Source organism: Camarhynchus parvulus, chromosome 1A, assembly GCF_901933205.1.
Source record: "Camarhynchus parvulus chromosome 1A, STF_HiC, whole genome shotgun sequence".
NCBI classification, from domain to species: Eukaryota; Metazoa; Chordata; class Aves; order Passeriformes; family Thraupidae; genus Camarhynchus; species Camarhynchus parvulus.
The window spans coordinates 46156461-46176395 of NC_044586.1; the positions used below are offsets into that span (position 1 = coordinate 46156461).

Genomic DNA, 19935 nt, shown 5'->3' on the forward strand with positions numbered 1-19935 from the left:
CCCAGGTGGCTCTGCCGCACGCAGCCACTGTCACCCCGGCACCCAGCGGCGGGGACCCACTGATGGGGGTCGTGGGCAGCCGGGACAGGGCGGACGACGCGGACGGAACCCTGTCCCTCTCCCTGTCGAGCCCCTGTCTCCGCCCGGCGTGGCACAAGCATCCGGGACCGGGTCCGCCAGCTCCCAGGTTGCCGGGGCAGGGCTATTTTCCCCTCCCACCCCCGGCGGCTCCCGGCCGCCCTGCCATGTGCGGGGCCGTCCCGCGCTGTCATCCACCCCAGCCGGAGGCAGGGAGCCGCCCTGGCCAGCGGCCAGCCCTCTCCTCGCAGCTACCTCCCCCGGCCAGCCGCTCCGCAGAGCGGAATCTTCCTGCCTCCGCTCCTACAAGTCACAGGGCAAAGTAACTCGCGGCAGAGCCGTCAGCAGCCCGCGGCAGCATGTCCGGCACCAAATATGTAGACTCGGAGGTAGGACCACCGGGACATGGGGCCGGGATGCTGCCCCGCCGCCGGCTACCTGCAGCGGCTACCTGCAAGCCCCCTGAGCCGTCGGAGGAGCGGGGCGAGGGGCGGCTCGGCGGCAAGAGGGCGGACGGCCGGGCACCTGCGGGCAGAGACAGCGGGCAGGGGAAGCCGGGGCGCTCGTCCCCGGCGGGGCACGGGGAGAGGGGCTGCTGGCTGCCGTGCGGGAAGAGGGGCGTATGGAGAGCTCTACGGCGAGAGCACCGGGATGGAGAGGGTACGGTGATGGCCCTGAATGAAGGGCGGTATAGGGAAGGGGGCAAGTATAGTGAGGACAGGGCGGTGCGGGCGCCGTGCTCAGGTCCGCGCACCGGGGGCGGTGGGGCGCGGGCAGCGCGGGGAGGGCAATGCGGGGGAGCCCCGTACGCTCCCTGCCCTGCCCGCGGGGCCGCGCCAGCGCCCGCCCCGCCGAGGGGCCACTCGCTCCGCCCTGGGGCAACGCCGCGGGGCCGGGGCCGCCTGGCGGCGGGAGCGGGAGCCGGCGCCTGGCACGGCGGGGGTGTGGTGTGGTGCGCGCCCCGAGGCCGCGGTTAAATAGCCGGGCGAGGGCCGGCCCGCAGCCTGCATCCCGCTGCCCGCGGGACCCGGGGCCGCCTCCCGAGCCCCAGCCCCAGCCCGCCCTCCTGCGCGGCGCGGACCGGCCCTGCCCTGCCCTCCCCGCCTCACTGGGCTCTCCCCTCCCGCCCGCGCTCCCTCTGCTCCCCGCAGGGTTTTCTGTACACGGCGCCCGTCCGGGAGCAGGGCAACATCTACAAGCCCAACAACAAGATGATGGCAGATGAGCTGAGCGAAAAGGCGGTGCACGACGTGCACACCAAAGAGATCGACCTGGTCAACCGAGACCCCAAGCACCTCAACGACGACGTGGTTAAGGTGAGGGGCCGAGGCGGGGCGTCGCGGGGGGCGATGCCAAGTCCTGCCGCGGCAGGATACACGGGCACTGTTAGGGCGGCTGATGCCCGCGAACCACGTCCCTGCACCTGCTGCAGGAGGGAACGGGCCGGGGGCTGGTCGGTTGTTTGGTGGTTTTTTTTAAAGAAAAGGCGGAGTGGGCAGGAGAGAGGCGGGCAGCGGCCAGGACAGCCCTGCGGAGCTGCTCGCTCGGGCGCGGAGCGGGGCTGGCCCCGTGTCGGGCTGGCCGCGCTGTCCCGCGGGGCGCTCTGGGCGCGGGTCCCGCCGCTCTGTGTGCCGCAGCCCGCTCTGCAGCCGGGACGGGGCCGGGGAGCGGGGGATGAGTGCGTGACCTTGTGTAACACCGTCGGAAAGATTTTCCTTCCCCGAGGCACGCACAGGGGCAGGGCGGGGAGATGTCACAAACCAGATCGCCCTCCTTAAGCCTGGCGGGTGCAAAATCAGAGATTCTGGTGACCGGTTGGATTTGTGTCCTTGTTCTGTTTTGTTCTCTTTGGTGCTTTTCCTTCCTTCAAAGGATGATAAGCTAAGCAAAATCTAACTGTGCCCTTGCCTAGATTTTTTGTTTGGGTTTATAAATCAGTTTGATTGTTTTGACAGGTCAGAGTCGATGGAGATTTTTGCTTGAAGTCACTTTGGTCAGAAATATCACAGAGATAGGTTTTCTTGTAGAAAAAGAATTTATACAGACAAATTTGTACAATCCATGTGTGTTACGAACGAGAGTGTTTGAGATCACTTAAAAAATCATCGGCAAGGGTATGAGCAAAAGTCACATTTAATATTAAGTGGAAAAGCATGACAAGTTTATTGGCAAGATTAATTCTACTACTTACAGGACACCAAGGCCCAACAAGGGAAAACAAACAACAACAAAACCAAACAAAATCCAGACAATCCAAACAGAAATGAAGTGAGAACTATCTAGGGGTGTGTGTGTGTGCTTAGGTGTGTGTGTCTGTGACAAAAGACAGTGCAGGCAAGGACAAAAAGGAACAAGGCCTGAAAGCTTAACAACACTCCAGTCTAACAGTACTTCACTTTATTCCTTAAGCTTTACAATTTAACATAGGAAGAACACTTACACCTATCTTACAGCTTAAATTTAATTTATGACTTAACCTAACCTTAGCAATTTACTGAGAATAACACTGAAGAGCATTTAACCTAATTTATAACTTTGAAGTTAGCAACTCAGCAGAAGAACAACCCTTAGCAACACTTAGCTTATAACTTATGTTGAACAATTTAGCAAAAGAACAATACTTAACAGCATTTCAGTAAGTTTATAGCTATAACCTAACCTTGCTCACTAGCTTAACTTACTAAGATATCCAAGGTACTTAGACATCTAAGAAAGCATTATTTCTCTCAGATTTGCTGTAGCATATGCACAGGGGCATGCACACAGAGAGGCAGAGTCAGTGCAAGCAAGGTGCCTGTGAGAAATTCCCCCCAGAGATCAATGAAATACTCGCTTTGGATGCTTTTGCACTTCCCAATGGGCAAAGGATTGGGCCTTGAGGAGTCTGCATATTGGCCCAGGATACAGCTTGTTTCAGTGATCCTCCATACATGAGGCTCTGAGAGGCATCTCCCTCAGAGGGAGGTTGCTGCTGGTAGCTTGCTGCAGTCCAGGAGAGCTCAAAGGACCCATTTTGGGCCGCTCTTTGTAAGCTTGCAAGAGACTGGGCTTTAGTCATAACAATATTTCATCCTGGCCGCAGTTTGGGTCGGCACTTTCTCTGAAGGTGTGAGAACAGGAATGTTGTGCCATTCAGGCAGGAGGAATACTTTCCAAGGGTGGTCATAAGGAAAACAGCAGATTTTTAGCAATTCCTGGGAGCAGACAGTGTTTTTGGTAAGCTTGAAAAGAGCTGAGCCTAGGTGGTGTTTCCAAACCCAAGGCCTAACAAGCATTTCTCAGATCACTCTGCAGCCTGGAAAGATGGAGAAGGGAATACACCACTGCAATGTGAAAATTGAGGGTGCTGTCATCTGGGTTTGTTGGACCCTAGGGAAAATGGGAGCTGCCCAGTCCTAGTGGGTGACTAAGCCACTAACTGGCTTGCTTAGTGGCCAGCAGTGTCAGAGTGTGTGCCATTCACCATGTTTGTTGTAATGAAGACTGTTCTTGAAAAAGAAAAATACTGTACTGTTTCCAGAGAATCAAGAGGTGAACTCTGGATCCTAAATGTGTATCTGTAAAATGATTCATACTATGTGCAGACAATTTAACAAGGTCATAAGTAAATTCAAATTCCAGACTTCAACACAATTTGAAGGTGCTGAATATGACAAGCAATGGTCATATTGCTGGATCCGTGCTAAAAATTATCACAGCAGCCTGTATTTTTAAGGAGCATATAAAAATGAAAAGGCATAAAATTATTATTTGTTTAGAAAAAATCATCTGTGTACCTAATGGTACAAAACTGCCTTTAAAAAGGATGATTTTAAAGAGGAGACAGCAATTCTTTTTTCTTCTACCCATGGAGGAGCAGCTGAGTAGACAGGGAATGCCAGAGCTCATGAACAGCCCTGCATCACAGTTTATTGCATATGTCAACAGGAGAAGTCCCCAAAGCAACCAGACCTTCTGAGGATGAGTCATTGCTCCCAAGCAAGTCAGAATTCTGGTGTCCACAACCTAACCCAATGAAAGACAGACCCTCATGGGAAAAGAGACCACTGACAGAAAAAACCATAATAGGCTCAAAAGAAGCTGAAACCTACAGAGCCTATCTTACCCTCTCTGCCTCCCACGGAGACAAGGATTAAGGAAGTTTGTTACATTCCATCTTCGAGAATAAACTTGGGGAATAATAAGTATAGGAATGGAAAAAACAAGCTTTTCAGTTTGTCCTTTTGAAGTAATCGTGGTTCCACACATTCACCAAAAAACTGCAAACAGCCAGCATATCAGTACTGCCTCTATGTCAGCAAGTGAGCTCCTGGTGTGAAGACAGTCACATGAAGACTTCGGAATATATCAAAATGAAGTTGATGTTAACCAGACAAGACCCATTTTACATCATAAAAACATCAGTATGTGTACAAAATGACATTGTAAATTAACATTTTCTATTTTGTTACAAGGATAAATAAGGATAACTTTTATTTTAAGTATTTCATAGATAAACCAACCTGCAGAGTAGAGAGAGGATCTTTGCCACAATTTGCATTTATATGGACCACAGGGTTCACATTCAGTCTCTCTGACGTAGCAATAAAATTCACACCCAGTACCTAGGGGACAAGCTTGGACTGGGGTGAAAATACACAGATTCAGTTCCTGCCTTAGCCATCAGTCTTGTAGTCCCCTTCTGACATGCATCTGCCATTCTTACTTTGGCTGTAAAACTTCCAGCAGAATGTTAAACTAACTGAAGGAGGCCCCAGTCTTAAGTTCTGAAAGTCAGAGGAAAAAAAAGTGTAGGAGTCCTGTAATGCCAGAAGTACTGCTCAGGCTGAGCTCAGTTTTGTTTAAAGCAATTGCATTTTTCTAGATTCAAAACTTTCTGCTTTTTACCCACTGTTTTATGCATTTCTTGCCCCTTGACTATGAGGCACAACAGCATGGAAACTGGGGACAAATCAGTCAGCCATGAAATAGAAATGATTAGACAGAGAATGAGGAATCTGCTCTGTAAGCAGCTCTCTAAAAGGCCTCAGTGTTGTCTGTATTCAAATACTTCCCATAGCACATTTTAAAAATAACCTTCTCTTGTGAGAAGCTGGAGACACGATCCCTTGATTTGCAGCAGGGCATCTGCTCAGCTTCCCCTGCAGCAGATGTGTGGTGCAGGCAGCTTTAGGGTTGGGATCCAGGCAAGGGGCAGAAACCCAGTCAAAATCCTTTCATGAAAACTAGACACGTGGAGCAGCTTTGCATCAAAGCTGTTGGTGACTTTGCCTATGGTTTGTCTTTGAATTACCTACCAAGTGGGAGCTTAGTGCTGGGATGTTTCCAGAAGAATGGGGCAAGTGACTGGATTTCTGTTCAGAGAGGGATGTGAACAAGGCCTTATGGAACCTGAGGTATGCAGACAGTGGAAGTTACAGCTCTGAACAGGGGAAGCACAAATTAGTAAAAATCACCAGAATTTCCTTTGTTTTTTCCCAATTTTTTCAGGAAAGATTTTCTTTCTCACACAACTGTCCTCATACATCACCTAGACAGAGGGAGAATGTGCACTAGTGGTTCCCTTCTTCCAGGCACTGGCTTGTGAAGGTGGCTACTCAGGCAGAGGGTGAGGAGGGAATCTAGTAAGGGAGAAACAGCCTCTGTGCCTGTGGGAGCTCTCCAGCAGTCATGCTGGTGATTATACAGGTGGTTTGCCAGAGTTTTATCTGTTTCAAATGTCCTTCACCAGACAGTTCTGCTCTTGGACTTGTGTCCTGCAGGTTTTCTTTGTGATGAGACACAACAAACGGGGGAAAGCTTACTGCTTTTTTCTCTCATTCGTTCCTCAATGACCCAGGACTCACATGAAGGCGCCTAAAGTTCAGGCTTTGCTCTTCTTGTTTCCCAACACAGTACTTGTATTTTTCGAGTACAGCTAAATTGCAGCCTTCAAGTTTTAGAGTTCAAACTTTCTCAACGTATCTGTGGTCAAGTCTGCACAGAGTTTACTGAATTTGGAAAACACAGAGGAGGGAGCCAGATCTACAGATTACTCTTTTCTCACTAACTTCCTTGCTGAGAATGGGCACAGACCTTGCAGCCAACTCTACAAAGTCTAATCCTCACTTTTACTAGTGAGGACCAACTGTGCAGTCACATCTGCAGCCAGCTTACCATTTTTTCCTACAGTGATGTGCCAGGAAGAAAAGCCTGTGGCTGGTCTACCATCTAGAACATAATTATTTTGTTTTAAACAAGTGCTGTCTACCTGCTGTTGGTTGTATAGGATTCCTTTTTGCTCTGGAAAAAAAAATCTAGTACTTGGCTACAGATGTGAGGATGTAGAGCTTTTGTACCAAGTTTCAAAAAGTTACGTATTCCTGCCTTCCACTTAAAACTAATGCAGTTGAGAGCAATTCAGCTTACTACAAGGGAAAATCTGGAATTTTTAGTCAGATGTTGACAAATACTGTAATACCCTTACGTACCCATTAGGGAGGAAAGTATTACTCAGGCATGCTTTTAAAGCTATTTACAATTTCTGTCTCATAATAAAAAGAGAGGGCTTTCAAAAGCAGTTTACATTTTATGTAATTTTTCATGATTAAGGTCCCTCCCTGTGCTACTGAGCATGGTGTAAGGTGCAGAGAGAGATGACTGGTCAGAGCACTTCCCATTCCCACACCTGAGAACCTCGTGGAAGGAAAGCAGGTGTCACCCCATGCTGTGTTTGAATGGGAGACCTAAGATGGGCTGTCACTCAGATGTGACAGCAAGTGTCAACCTGAGAGAAACACAATTCTGCTCTTTAACATAGTAAAATGAGAGACAAACAGAGCTCAATCAGGTGCTATTTCTGAAATAAGTAATTAAGTGAAATTTAATGCAGACCCTTTTTCTTTGTTTTTAGAAATTGTTAAAAGTCATGAGATCATAGATAAATGTTTACATTTAAAAACATCCATGTAAATACATAGATACACAAATATATGTGTGTGTGTTCCAATCCAAGCTTGTCACCTGGGCTCTTGCTATTGGCAGTGACCAAAGTGTGATGTCTCTGGAGGCAGATTCACAGTGTTTAACCACAGGACAGGAGAAGCAGTGCTCTCAGAGGGCATGCTCGTCTCAACTGCTGATACTTGCAGTTTAGACGTGGCGCCTTACTTGTGCAAAACAATTAATTAAATGAAATGGTTCTGTAATGCTGTGTCCTATTAACAAGCTATGGGGTTTAGATTTAAAATGCAAGCAAAGTCAAATGTTTGACTTTGGCTGAACACATGATTCAATTCTGTTTCAAGCATTTCTTCCAAGGCTAGTCTAGGAGTATGAGATTAAAGACTTGAATCATCATGAATGCCAGTTTATACAAGGTCTGAGCAAGGTTTTAAGAGTTCTGAAAAATAGTTTTCTTGCACATTAATTAGGAGTTCTCAGGCATGGAATTTCTGAATGCCCATAAGAGTACAGCTAATAATGGCATCTGTTCTAATGAAAGCTTCTTTCTCTAAAAACTGTGCTCACATTTAAACTCATGGTATTATTAAAGCCTTATGCACAGCCTTCTTGCTTGGCATGATGAACATGACTCATAACTCCACAGAAAAATTTGATGTCTGTGGGGACAGAGCAAATGATTCAGCATGGCTGTTTCTTTTGTTAGAATTTATTGGACTCTATCTCAGATTCAAAAGAGGCAAATACTTTTCAATTCTGATAACTTCAACAATCATATGTTAGAAAATATCAAGAACAATTTGAATGGATTGTAGAATTTTTAGCCCAATATGTAGGTAGAAACACTGTCTTCTTGCATGGATATCTAAAACAAACAAACAAACAAAGAATATTGAAATGCAAAACTCTCCAGGGGAAAAAGGGATAATTGTATACAGTAGAATGGTTTACCAATGAGGTCCCCAGTGAGGAAATTTTATCTTGGTTGTATTTTAGGCAACAGAAAGAAGAAAATACAAATGAACTTGGGTGATTCTGAAACACTTGTGATCTCTGGAAAACTGAAGACATATAGTTCTAATCTAAGATAAGTTTGTATTTCCCACAGCTCTCAAGTACCCTCCTCACAGATATCAGGATGAAGTCTGTATCAGTAACTGATTTTCTGAGGTTTTTGATCCAGAACTACCATATTTATTTTCTAGACAAATGACAGTTATAAAACCCATCTTGGACTTCAAAAGGTTTGCTTATTTTGAATGTGAAAGAGAAATTATGCCATTTAATTTAATTTGATTTATTGAGGAGTCAGGTTTTACGCCATTAGTCTCATTATATTTTCATGACAGATTTCTTAAGAAAATGTCTTTTGATTAAAAAAAATTTAAAAAATATTTTAAAAATTCAAAAAATTGAGAAAGTTTCAAAAAAAATTTGAACTTTATACAATATCATTCTTGTCAGAAATTGTTGCCAGATTAGCAATCAAAAGAAAAATCATTTCAGTGCTACTGTCCCATTTTAATGAGCTCATGAATTGATAACATATGATTTTATTCCAGATGTAGGAGCTGTGCTCTAGATGTTAGTGGGGCTGTACAAGGGTGGAGTTTGTTTGTAGTTAAACAAATAGGAACTGATAAATTCAACTTCATAGATAAGAAGTGAGAAGACATTCTCACAGCTGAAGGTGAAAGCATCACATTCTCTGTCCAAACTCCTGCTGTGCTGAATTTATATTCTGAGTTCCAGAAAAGCCTAAGGGAGTCTCATAGATGGACTGCAACGTTTCCTGTTTCAACTTTGAAATCCCTTTTTGGAATTCAAATAGATGCTACAAAAAATAATCAGTTTTTCTCAAGATCAGGGGTCTATCTCCCATAGAGCTCAGCCATAAAATCAGCAACTGTTTTATGAAGTCCAAGTTCATGTATCATAGAAAGGTTTGGGTTGGAAGGGACTTAAAGATGATCCAGCTCCAGCCCCCGCCATGGGCTGGGATGCCACTCACTAGGTCAGGTTGCTCAAAGCCCCCTCATCCTGGCCTTGAACACTTCCAGGGATGGGACATCCACAGCTTCTCTGGGAAACCCATTCCAGTGCCTCTCCTAGGAATTTCTTCCTAATATCTAATCTAAAACCTAGTCTGTTTCAGTTTAAAGCCATTCCTCCTTGTCCTTGTAAAAAGTTCCTCTATAGCCCACTTTATTTACTACTCCAAGAGCCTTCTCTTCTCCAGATGAACAACCACAAGTCTCTCAGCCTGTCTTCACAGAGGGTGTGCTCCAGCTCTCTAATCATCTTTTTGGCTCTCCTCTGGACTTGCTCCAACAGGCCCATGTTCTCATCTTGGGGGCCCCAGAGCTGGACACAGTACTCCAGGTGGGGTCTCATGAGAGCAGAGTGGGAGAATCACCTTCCTCAACCTGTTCCTTTTGGTGCAGCCCAGGGTGCTGTCAGCTTTCTGGGCTGCAAGCCGGATCATACTGAGCTGCTCATCAGCCAGCATCCCCAGGTCCTTCTCTGCAGGGCTGCTCTCAGTCTAGTTACCACGCAGTTACCACCAGTATTTGTGCTTGGGACTGCCCCGATCCGCGTGTAGGGCCTTTCACTTGGCCTTGTTGAACTTCATGAGGCTCAGAGTTGCCTAGCTCTCAGGCCTGTCAAGGCATCCCTTTCCTCCAGTGTGTCAGCCTCACCGCACAGCTTGTACTCAGTCCCACTGCTGTTCTCATGCAGTTTATGACAGGAGCAGAACTATAAAATATCTTGATTTTTATGAAATGCTTAAGAAATACCTTGTATTTAAGGATCAGTAGCTTAAGCTCTTCCATAAGAAAGACAACTTTCTAACAGTACAAATGCAGGGTCAAGTTTATTTTTAAAGCAAAAGAGAGGCAGCTGGGCATCACTGCACACCCACTGTCAGCAATAAGCAGGGTTCAGGTAGAAATGAGGGGGAAAGGTGAAAACAAGTTATACAGATTTGCAAAAAAGAATGGCGGCAGCTAACAGGAGTGTGTTTATTGACAGTATGTGTAATCAAGAGTCTCCTCTCCTTAGACTCCCTTTACAAACTATAAAGGGCAAAAAGTGTTTTCCAGGTCTAAAACAACCTCCAAGGGTCACTGTCTCTCCATGCACTACTAAGGAGTCTGAGGTCACTACATTTCCACTTCCCATTAGTACCTAAATTTAGGAATGATAAAGTTAGACCAAGTTCTAAAAACTTAGGCTTAATAGCAGTTTATTACCTTAATAGTATGTAAGCATAATAAAATAGAAATATGTCATATTTATGTTTATTAAATATAATTTAAAATATAAAGTCAGTTTACACAATTTCTTTTATTAAGGCTTTTGGATTCAGTTTACCTCCAGGCACCAGTGAAATAAAAGAAAAAAATTTATGTTTAGTGTAGTCAAAACTTCACACTGGTGTTCATGTTCATAAATATACCTCTTTAAACATACAGATGGACAGACATATGTGGATATACATAAATGTATTAGGGTTTTTTGCTAAAACAGCTGTATACAACAAGGAACTGTGGAACATGAACCAAATAATAAAAACAAAGAAAGCTTCTTAAGGGTTTCTCTTTGGGAAAGGTGCAATCACCTCCCAGCAGCCCAGTTTCCAGGGAGGAAAACAGTAATTTTATTTTCTGACTGCTTACGCCAACAACATCAAGACATTTGTCAAGGAACTAGCTGACATGGTATCCCCACCTGCGCAGGAAGTTTTGCTGTGTTAGAGTGCAGATCTTTCCTTGAAACTGCTTGTCTTTCCTTCTGCCAGCCTGTGTTGGAACAGGACAGGCAAGTGGTTCAGGACGAGATCTCTGGGGAACAGCTGTTTGCTGCAGTGCTCACCCATTGGCATAAATTGCATTTTTATCACGAGTACTTCCGCAGGTTTTGGTGAGCCTGCCCATCTGATGGAAAAAGACCATCAGCAGGGCTTTTCTGGTGTGTAATCAGCACAGGCAGGGAGCAGGACGTTGTTCTCTCAGTAAATAGAAGCAAAATTATTATTTTTTTCTTTTTTCTATGATTTTCAGTTTGTGAAATGGTGATCTGCAGTCACCCCCTTTTCGAAGTCATGGCATCGTTTACACATTTTCATCATGCATTTGAGTATTCGTTATGCATGCAGTAGGAGTCACTCCCGACCAGGCTGGTTTTCTTCTCGGGCTAGAAGAGTGCAGTCCTTCACTTCTACTTTCCAACATGAATATCCTTGTTTGTTAAAGCATTGTTTGCTTTTCTGGCATACTCTGTAGCACTCAGGAAAGATTCACTGTTTCCATTAAGAGATCTGCCAGCAGAACACTTTTCTTGCCACCCTGTGGGAAGCAGGCAAGGGAGGCAGGAAAGGTAGAGCAAATTCTTTGGTCAGTTTGTGCAAGTAACTGGGGTGCAACAGTTCTGTTTGCTTGTTTAGACTCTCGTTCACTTTGGAAATACTTGTTTGTAAGTTTTCTGCACTCAGCAAGCCTTACACAACAGCTCTGATCCTAGCCATCTGCAGTCATGGCATCTTTTTTTTATTTTTCTTTGCAAAGAAGCAACTGTTGTGCCTTGTGATCTGGCTAGTCCCCAGAAGAACAGTGTGCTCTGAAGACAGAGTTTGAGGTTGACAGGCAAAGCCTAATCATGCTGCAGCCCAGCCTGGAGGGACTCTTGGGGTTCCCTTGTTAGATGCTTGCCACCAATACCAAGATTCAAGGTGATTTTTTGTCTTGTGAGGGAACAGAACAGTGCACATTTAGTAGTCGCCCTTTTGCTTGAGGTTTGTGTGAATAGTGTGGAGCAGAATGAGTTTTTGCTTTAGTAAACACCTGAGATCACCTAATGTTGGCTGTTGAGACCTGATTAGTGAGGAAGTAGACCATCTAGGAATCATGAAGCTCTGTGTGTTCAGGAACAAAGTTCCAGCTTTCCTACATAACTACAGGTTTGCCAGATGGAGATAACACAGTGCTCTTAAAAGGGTGAATGAGTCTTTGGGTGTCTGGGAGGGAAGGGAGAAGAGCAACTTTCTCCTGTAAGCCCCAACAACTCCCTATCCTCTTTCCTGCAGATTCAGTAGAAAGAGTATAAACTTCTTCATCCTTTTCTCTTAAACTGAGGCAGCAGTCAGGACAAGCATCATATGTGGTATTCCAAAGGATCAAGGAAATACATAAATGCTTAACTGGCATCAGTGATTTAACAGAGTTTGTGAGTTTATTGCTTAACTTTTTTATCAGCTGCTGTGAAAAAAAAGTTCTTCTCTAGGCACTGTAACTGAGAATTTAAAGTTCCAAATAGCATGTGGAAGTGCTAAGGGAATAATAATCTCATATGCTCACACATTTTCTTATTTTTAATGATACACATCACAGCCTTCTCCAACATAAGAACAGTGTTGCATCTGTCCTTAACATCACCTCCCAAATATGACCCATGCCATAGAAAGGCTTGCCATTTTGTGACATTTTATACATTTTATTATGTTAATGTTTTTTAAAGAACATTGAATATATTTGGTAATTTTATAAATTGCATTTATTACAACAGAAAAAAAATACCATATCTGCCTCATGCCTTGCAGGGACAGACATGTTTTAATACAGTGAAACAATATTATACTTAGGGTCTTGGAATCAGGGAAAACCTATTTAAAAACAGCCCAGGGTAAGTGGTAAAGACAGCTTCCACACTCTGGGCATAAAAATGTAAAGAAAACTAGCTTATGACTCTTTTCTGTGTACATTCAGCCTAGACTTTAGCCCTGGTCTGGCAGAGTGTGTAAGCATATTGACATCAGTGGGACAGTTCTCATTTTCATGATGTGTGCATATTTAAGTGTTCTGCCTGCCTGGACATATCAGTGATCAATCAATAGAGATACAGTAAGGATCTAAGCCTCCTCTTAATGACTCTGAGAGATAGTGAAAGCACACCAAAATTTAGGCGTTCTCGGCACTTGTTTGGGTTCCTCTGGAGTGGAATATGGGTGGTGCCTGGCTATGTGAACTGTGTGCTGTGAGCACAGTGGCAGCATGCAGCTACCACACACAAAGGTATGAATTATGATAGTTACAGTCACAGAAATGTAGGTCAAAGCCTAATGCTGGTGGTCTTAACAATTTTTTTTTTCTGACCGACCAAGCACAGTAATTTTTTCTATATGCTGAATATTACAAATCTCAAAGAACAAACTTTTGAGAAGCACAGCTGGTAAATAGGTGATTTGAGCCTGGCATTTAATATACCATTCCAGCTGGCCAGCTTCTGATACATAGGGACTTGAAGTAACAAGGTCAGCAGGTCAACTGATTTCATACATGTAGCATATATTATTGAGTCAGATGATAACTCCACACTGTTAAGCTTTTTTAATTAATAGTTCTAATCTTTAAATAGCCATTCTCCTGCTCTTGTAAATAAATCTTGTAAATAAATCCCATACAATTTCCCTTTCTTGTAAATAAATCTATTTTAGAATCAAAGCAGGTTCCTCAGTTTCCTGATAGGAGTTTAATAAACAAGTGCAGAGCAAAAGAAGCTGCATTAATTCTCATAGCAGAATCAGACAAAAGCTTCAAGCAATGTAAAAACTGGCTTTACCAAACTGAATAGTAGGAAACAAAGAATAGCTGAAGTCAGGAAGTGCATTGTAGGCATGGAGCAGGAGTTGATAGTGTTTAATAGTTTGGTCTGAAACAGAAGGCTAGAGCAAGTTATTAGCATCCTTTAGAGGGTCAAACCAAATTTCCTGTACTTCTCTCCTGTCGCAAGTGAACGTGCATGTATTTTCACTAGCTTGGCAACTGCCTCTGTGATTTCACAGCACATTCTGACAGCTCTGGAGGAACAAACTACACAAGGAACATGCAATCTACTAAAAAAGACCTGTGCACAACCTAAGAAAACCTTTATGTAGATAAAATGAGATTTCACAGATGTACATGCACATGATGCTTTGACAAAAGTGGCCTTGAGAACAATACCCTAAAAATGTTGTCTTATACTTGCAAGACAGTTAGATTCATTACCAGAAATTATAGTGTCTTTCTTCTGTAGAATCATATTTCTGGGCACTTCTCTTTCTCCTGTCAGTCCTATTTTTACTTTACTTACTTCAGTTGGACACCCTTTATCAGTCTGATGACACTCACTGTCAGTGAGTGCTACTGAGCTAAAAACCAGAGGAGAGTAGTAGGAGGGACTGAGGAGGGACTGAGTAATCTGAGTGATGTAAATGTAATCTGTAGCCAGGCAAAATGCATCCAGTCACCTATTCCTCCTGCAGCCTGTGGAGAACTGATCCCTACAAGTTAAAATCAGGATCCTTCAAGGGAGTGGTTTAGTGCAGGAAGAAGCTGAGTGATATCTCAGTTCCTGCAGCTTAAGGACTTATCTGTACTGCTTGAAGAGAGAAATAAATAGTTTCCCAGGCAGTGTTCTGTTAGCACACAAGTAGAAGAGCCCAGATTACCTCAACTCCTTGCCTGTCTTTATTTAGACATTGCTGCAGGTAAGTCTGGTTTTGGACAGCACCACAGAGCTTCATGTGCCAGGCGTACTTTCTTGGCATGTACATAATGTTCTTATGTTTCATAATGTTCTTACAGCTTTGGGAAGATAACAGCTTCATTTTAACACTGTATTCAGCTAAGAGTTTATCAGGCCATTTTTGTCTTTTCACTCACAAATTCCCTTATTCAAACTGGAGAAATGCGAAATGGAATTTGAAGAATAACGAAATGGGCAGACACGGTAGTGCGACATCAGCTACCATTCCTACAGGACCATCTCTTCTACTTCTCTGCATTGTTAGAAACATTCTGAGACCTGTTGAAACTGGTCCAAGAAGCTAACCTCTTGATAATTACTGGTGTCGTGAATACATCGCTATTATCTCACAGACAGATTAATTCCTGAGTGTTTTAGGACAACAGTGTATGACTTGAGCTGGGAAATCCTGACCAAAGATATATCATAAATGTTCTAATATTAGCTTCATCTCCTGGAAGGAGTACAGGGCTGTCCATCTGGAAATGTTATATGCCATGATTCTTCTGTCAGCTCCCCAGTTCTCCACGGACATTTTGTTGAACACAACAGGCTAAAAATATTAGTTACTGAGAATCACAATTACAGAAAGTTTACTATTTGATTTGAAAACCAGTGAGTTTATTGGCTTCCATTTTCCATTTCATTACAAGGAATTACTTTGAAAGTAATCAAATTATGGGCTAATTTTACTATATATTTTTTTAAATCTAGAAAATTCACATTCAACTATGGCTTCATTTTGCTTGCCAAAAAAATGCATTTCTGATAAAAATAGGTCTCACTTGGCTAAAATAAAGATGTAACTGTGAAAAGGCTGATGGAGCTCAATGCAAACTTTTTTCCTTATGAGATCTAATATTTCCCTAATCAGCCAGTTGAAATAATACAAAGTGGTATTTCCACTACAACTGAAATTAATGAAAAGACTTTAGATATGACATTGACTAGCCCTCGATGCTTTGAACCTCTATGATGGCTGTGTTACCTTTACCAAGGATTACAGCAACAGCTGATAGGAAGCATGCAATAAATTGACTAAAGTTTTAGAATAAGAGGGCTATGCTGAACCTTTAGTCGTTATGTAGTAGTATTTTTTGAGAAGCAGCTTTTTTTTACTATTGTCATCCTGGGTTTTTGCCATCATATGGATATTTTTATTATCTGATTTCAAGGAAAATTTTGATAAAAAGCCAAGAACACCCATCACTTTGAAAGTGAGCTAACGTGAGATGTGGCTACAATGAAAAGTTTGCTTTTGAATAGCTGCAGGAGGAGATTGTATGTCTGCTTGCTTATGTATGCTAAAAAGATAACCTACTCTGCCAATGCAGAGTCTAACATAGGTCTCTGTGGAGATCAAGTTTCAACTGAAATGCTGCCTTTAGGTGTGATGGTGATGATGATAACGAATATCCATCCCAAAGAATGACTTTCAGATCACTAGAACCTAGTTCAGAGTAGCAGAAAAAGAGGATGCTTATATTTTGAATGACGGGATGTCTAGAGAGAAGCACTGGCAGAGAGTAATGTGAATATGTTCAATTAAGCCAGCCTGATGTTAGGCATTCAAGGTGTTGGATATCACAGATAATTCAGAAATTTCCTCTCAAGGACTTACCAGCCATTCACATAGACTGCAGCTAGACTGTACACTTTTGCTTGTAATTATCTTTTTTCTCTAAGAAGCTGGAAAGTCCAGTGATATTATAAAATTTGTCCCTTTGCTAGTAACTTATGTCTGGAGGTGATAAAAGTTTCAGCAGAAGAGAAGAACAAGTGTTTTTCAATTGTTATGTATATTTTGGACTAAAAGAAGTGATTGTGAGCCTTTTCTTACAGTGTTAGCAGTATTTACACAGAGTATATGTATATTCACCTTATTCCAGCATGCTAAGGTACAATTGCCTGAGTTTCTGAGGCAGCTGGCCCCTGTCACACTTACCTTGCTCTTGTAAATCTTCACTTTTGGCAGCATTATACTCTTACTTCAGGATCCAGTCCCAGGAATGCAATTTTTTTTTCTTTCATCTGACTTAAAGAGCCATTTATTTCCTTGCAGAGGAATAGTGTTGTGATGTTCTCTTTCCTGTTGTTTGCAGTGCCTATACAATTGGTTCTGCTGACTAAATTAAATATCCTGTATTGTGGGTTATATCAAACACATCTGTGTGACATGGAGCTGAACCATCATTGCAATTCTGTTAATTTTCTTATAGAAATGTTATGACAATTAAGCTTCCTGAACAACTCAGTATTTCAACAGAGTGCTAAAATATGCATGTTGGAATGCACTGCTTCCTTAGGTGACTTTCTGAATGACTTATGAATAGTCAAAACAATGAAATATGATTTTATTCACCTGTTTTGTACCTTAAGTAGACCAGAAGGGCACTGCATACCTTAGGGCTATAGGAGGTGAGGAAGATGTATGCTGTTTTGTGGAAAACTCCATCTAGAAGTTAGATGTCTAATTTTGAGCTAATCATTGAGGCTCCATGGTAGCCACTGGGTAAAGGTTACTGAAGATTCATGACTTAAATCATGGGTTATAATAGGTTGAATCATGTGGGGGTGTAGGAAGTATGTGCTTGGTGTTTTCTTGCAGAGGACTGTAGCTCTCCAGGAAAGGTGTTTCTGGAATACACCCTTGATGTGGATGTCTGACTGACCTGACTTTGTGTTCTTTGCTGCAGATCGATTTTGAAGATGTGATTGCTGAGCCAGAGGGAACACACAGCTTTGATGGGATTTGGAAGGCCAGTTTTACCACCTTCACTGTAACGAAATACTGGTTTTACCGTTTACTGTCAGCAATCTTTGGCATTCCTATGGCTCTCATCTGGGGCATCTACTTTGCCATTTTGTCATTCCTGCACATCTGGGCGGTGGTGCCATGCATAAGGAGCTACCTGATTGAGATCCAGTGCATTAGCCGTGTCTATTCCATCTGCATCCACACGTTCTGCGACCCGCTCTTTGAGGCCATAGGCAGAGTGTTCAGCAGCATCCGAGCCACAGTACGGAAAGAGATCTGAGGGACAATTCAAGGAGAGCCATCAGCCTAGGAAGGGGTGAAGGTTTTGTGTTTTTTGGAGTGTTTTGGTGCCAGTTTTGTGTTTCCCAAAGCAACATACAGCAACTGGTGGTGGACTGGCCCAAAACAAAGAATCACTTGCTCAGTTTCTTTTTCTACTGTTCATTCTTACTGGATTACTTGCCTTTTTTTTTTTTCCCTTTCTTTTGCCTTTCCCCCCTACCCCCTTTGGTCTGCATTTTAAACTAACCTTAAAGGGCTATTCTTCCATGCCAGCTGCATATTATTTTACTGGCTGTTCAATTCAGAGATTGAAGTGTTGTTGGATGCCTTTTTATCTTACCCTTCATTCCTTGTGAGATAAATCCACAGTGATACTGAAGAATGACAAAAGTGCTTTCCAACACTATAAAGCCATTCATTTTATTGTGGCTAAAGAGCACAGAGCTATCACAGCAGAATGAACGTGACCAGCTGGCAGGTTTTAGCAGAATGTTCTTTTTCAATTGGATTGTCAGTTGACTGCAGCTATTTACAGTCGTGGTCAGATATTGTGCAGTATGATAAATTAGTTAAGTAAACATATTACTGAACTAGCATGTGTCCTGAAAATTTAACATTTTGTCAGGCTGGAGACACTGCCATGTAAAAGCTTTGGTCGGTGCCTTTCTGTCTCATTCTGTCTTGGAAGTTTGCATCCAGTCATTTCTCAACCTTTGCTAGGATTGCAGAAACAAACTGCAGTTGAGAGCTAAAACTGGTCATTACAGAAATGTTTTCCTGATTGTGACTTATGACACATCCCTTAGCAAGCATTTAGGTGCTTATCTCATTGGCATCTGGGGTATTTTTGCAAAGTATTAATATAAATACACACTGCAGGTATGCCAGAGATAATCCTGAGATAAAAGGAAAATGAAGGAGTGCCAGATAAGCCACAGGAGGCCAGGGAGGAGCTGCCCCTGCCAGAAACTTTTCTACAGCTTTCAAAACTTCCCTATCAGCAGAGGTCAGCCTGCCACTAGCACACAGATTGTTTTCAGGATGCTTTGCTGAGTCTAAATTTATCCATCACAAGAGATGCTTTAGAATCTTCACATTTGTGTGTTGCTTTGTTCATTTTTAGCTGAGCTGCCACATCAGGAAGTCTTAAACAGAGGGTGTTGTGTGAAACTAGCATGTTGCAAAGTGGAAGGCCTCAGCAGCGGGGCCTTTGCGACATGTTCTGATGCTGTGACCTGCAAGAGCTTTTTGCCCTCATGACAGTACTGTGTTTAGAGATGCTCTCTGCATCCTCATTGGTTTGTGTGAAGCATTTGTAAAAATAGTTGTGAGGCTAATCAGCTTTATGGTAAACCTAGCTGGAGTCTGAGCCTTCTCCAGCTGGAATCTCTAGCAAACCAGTTCGTGACATGCAGGAGTGCAAACTTCGTCCCTTGGGATGAACATGGAGCTGTCTGGTACACCTACAGCTTTTTTATTTAGTGCTGATATTTCACATATTGCTTGACCTAACATGGAAGTGCCTTCCATTCTCTTTCTGCCAAAGCATTGAAAACTTTAGGAAATGCTGCATTTTTAAGTGGGGGTAGGGGAGGGAAAATGGGGGTGGGAGAGGGTGCACAAAAATTTACAAAGCTATTAACTACTCATTGCATTTAAAACAGACACTGGTATGGATATAGTTTTATGTTTTTCTATGTACATAATGAAGAGTGTACTATTATAGATTTTTTTCAGTATTAAAAACAACCAAGATTGTAAACAAGAAATATTTTATCTTTTTATGAGGAAAATCACTCCAAAGAAAACCTTCTTGATTTACCATACAAACTGTATATCCTGAAAGATGTCTGTTCACTTAGATTTCTTAGTCCCTAATCCAAATACATTGCTGATCCAAACATTTACATTATTGTTATGAGCTTACAGATATAACTGACACCTTTTTTAAAAATTCTGCATGTACATTAAAGACTACAATAAAAAGATGCTTAATGGTAGATCCTGTCTGACTTCTTTTTCCTTGAAAGTCATGTGGACAAAAATTGTTTAAAGCTTTCTTTGTCAGTCCAGTAGAAACAGGATTTTTCCTAATAAAAGCTCATTAGCCTTAGCATTTAATGTATGGAAATAGGGGAATGACAGCTTTTATTCAGCCATGTATGGATGTAACTTGTGACAGGACATTCAATTCTATGGGTGTTCTGCACAATACCTGTCACACTGTTACAGAAAAGCCCAACAAAACATGCTATTATGAATGGTTTGCAAATCTGTTAACCATATTATAATGCTCAAATGGCAGATAC

At 42.9% G+C, this 19935-nt stretch overlaps 1 protein-coding gene across 1 annotated transcript; it reads left to right on the forward strand.

Annotated features, from left to right (window-relative positions):
- Positions 1-271: 271 nt before the first annotated feature.
- On the forward strand, positions 272-19614 carry CAV1 (caveolin 1). Its single transcript, XM_030959944.1, has 3 exons — positions 272-467; positions 1230-1394; positions 17283-19614. The coding sequence occupies exons 1-3, from the start codon at positions 438-440 to the stop codon at positions 17622-17624; spliced, it is 537 nt and encodes a 178-aa protein (XP_030815804.1). The 5' UTR covers positions 272-437; the 3' UTR covers positions 17625-19614.
- Positions 19615-19935: the final 321 nt, after the last annotated feature.

Bases quoted from the DNA above. Each gene is read 5' to 3' on its own strand.
- CAV1 (XM_030959944.1), top strand. From the start codon at position 438: ATGTCCGGCACCAAATATGTAGACTCGGAG. The intron at 468-1,229 runs GTAGGACCACCG...TGCTCCCCGCAG, and splicing joins CCAAATATGTAGACTCGGAG to GGTTTTCTGTACACGGCGCC. The intron at 1,395-17,282 runs GTGAGGGGCCGA...TCTTTGCTGCAG, and splicing joins TCAACGACGACGTGGTTAAG to ATCGATTTTGAAGATGTGAT.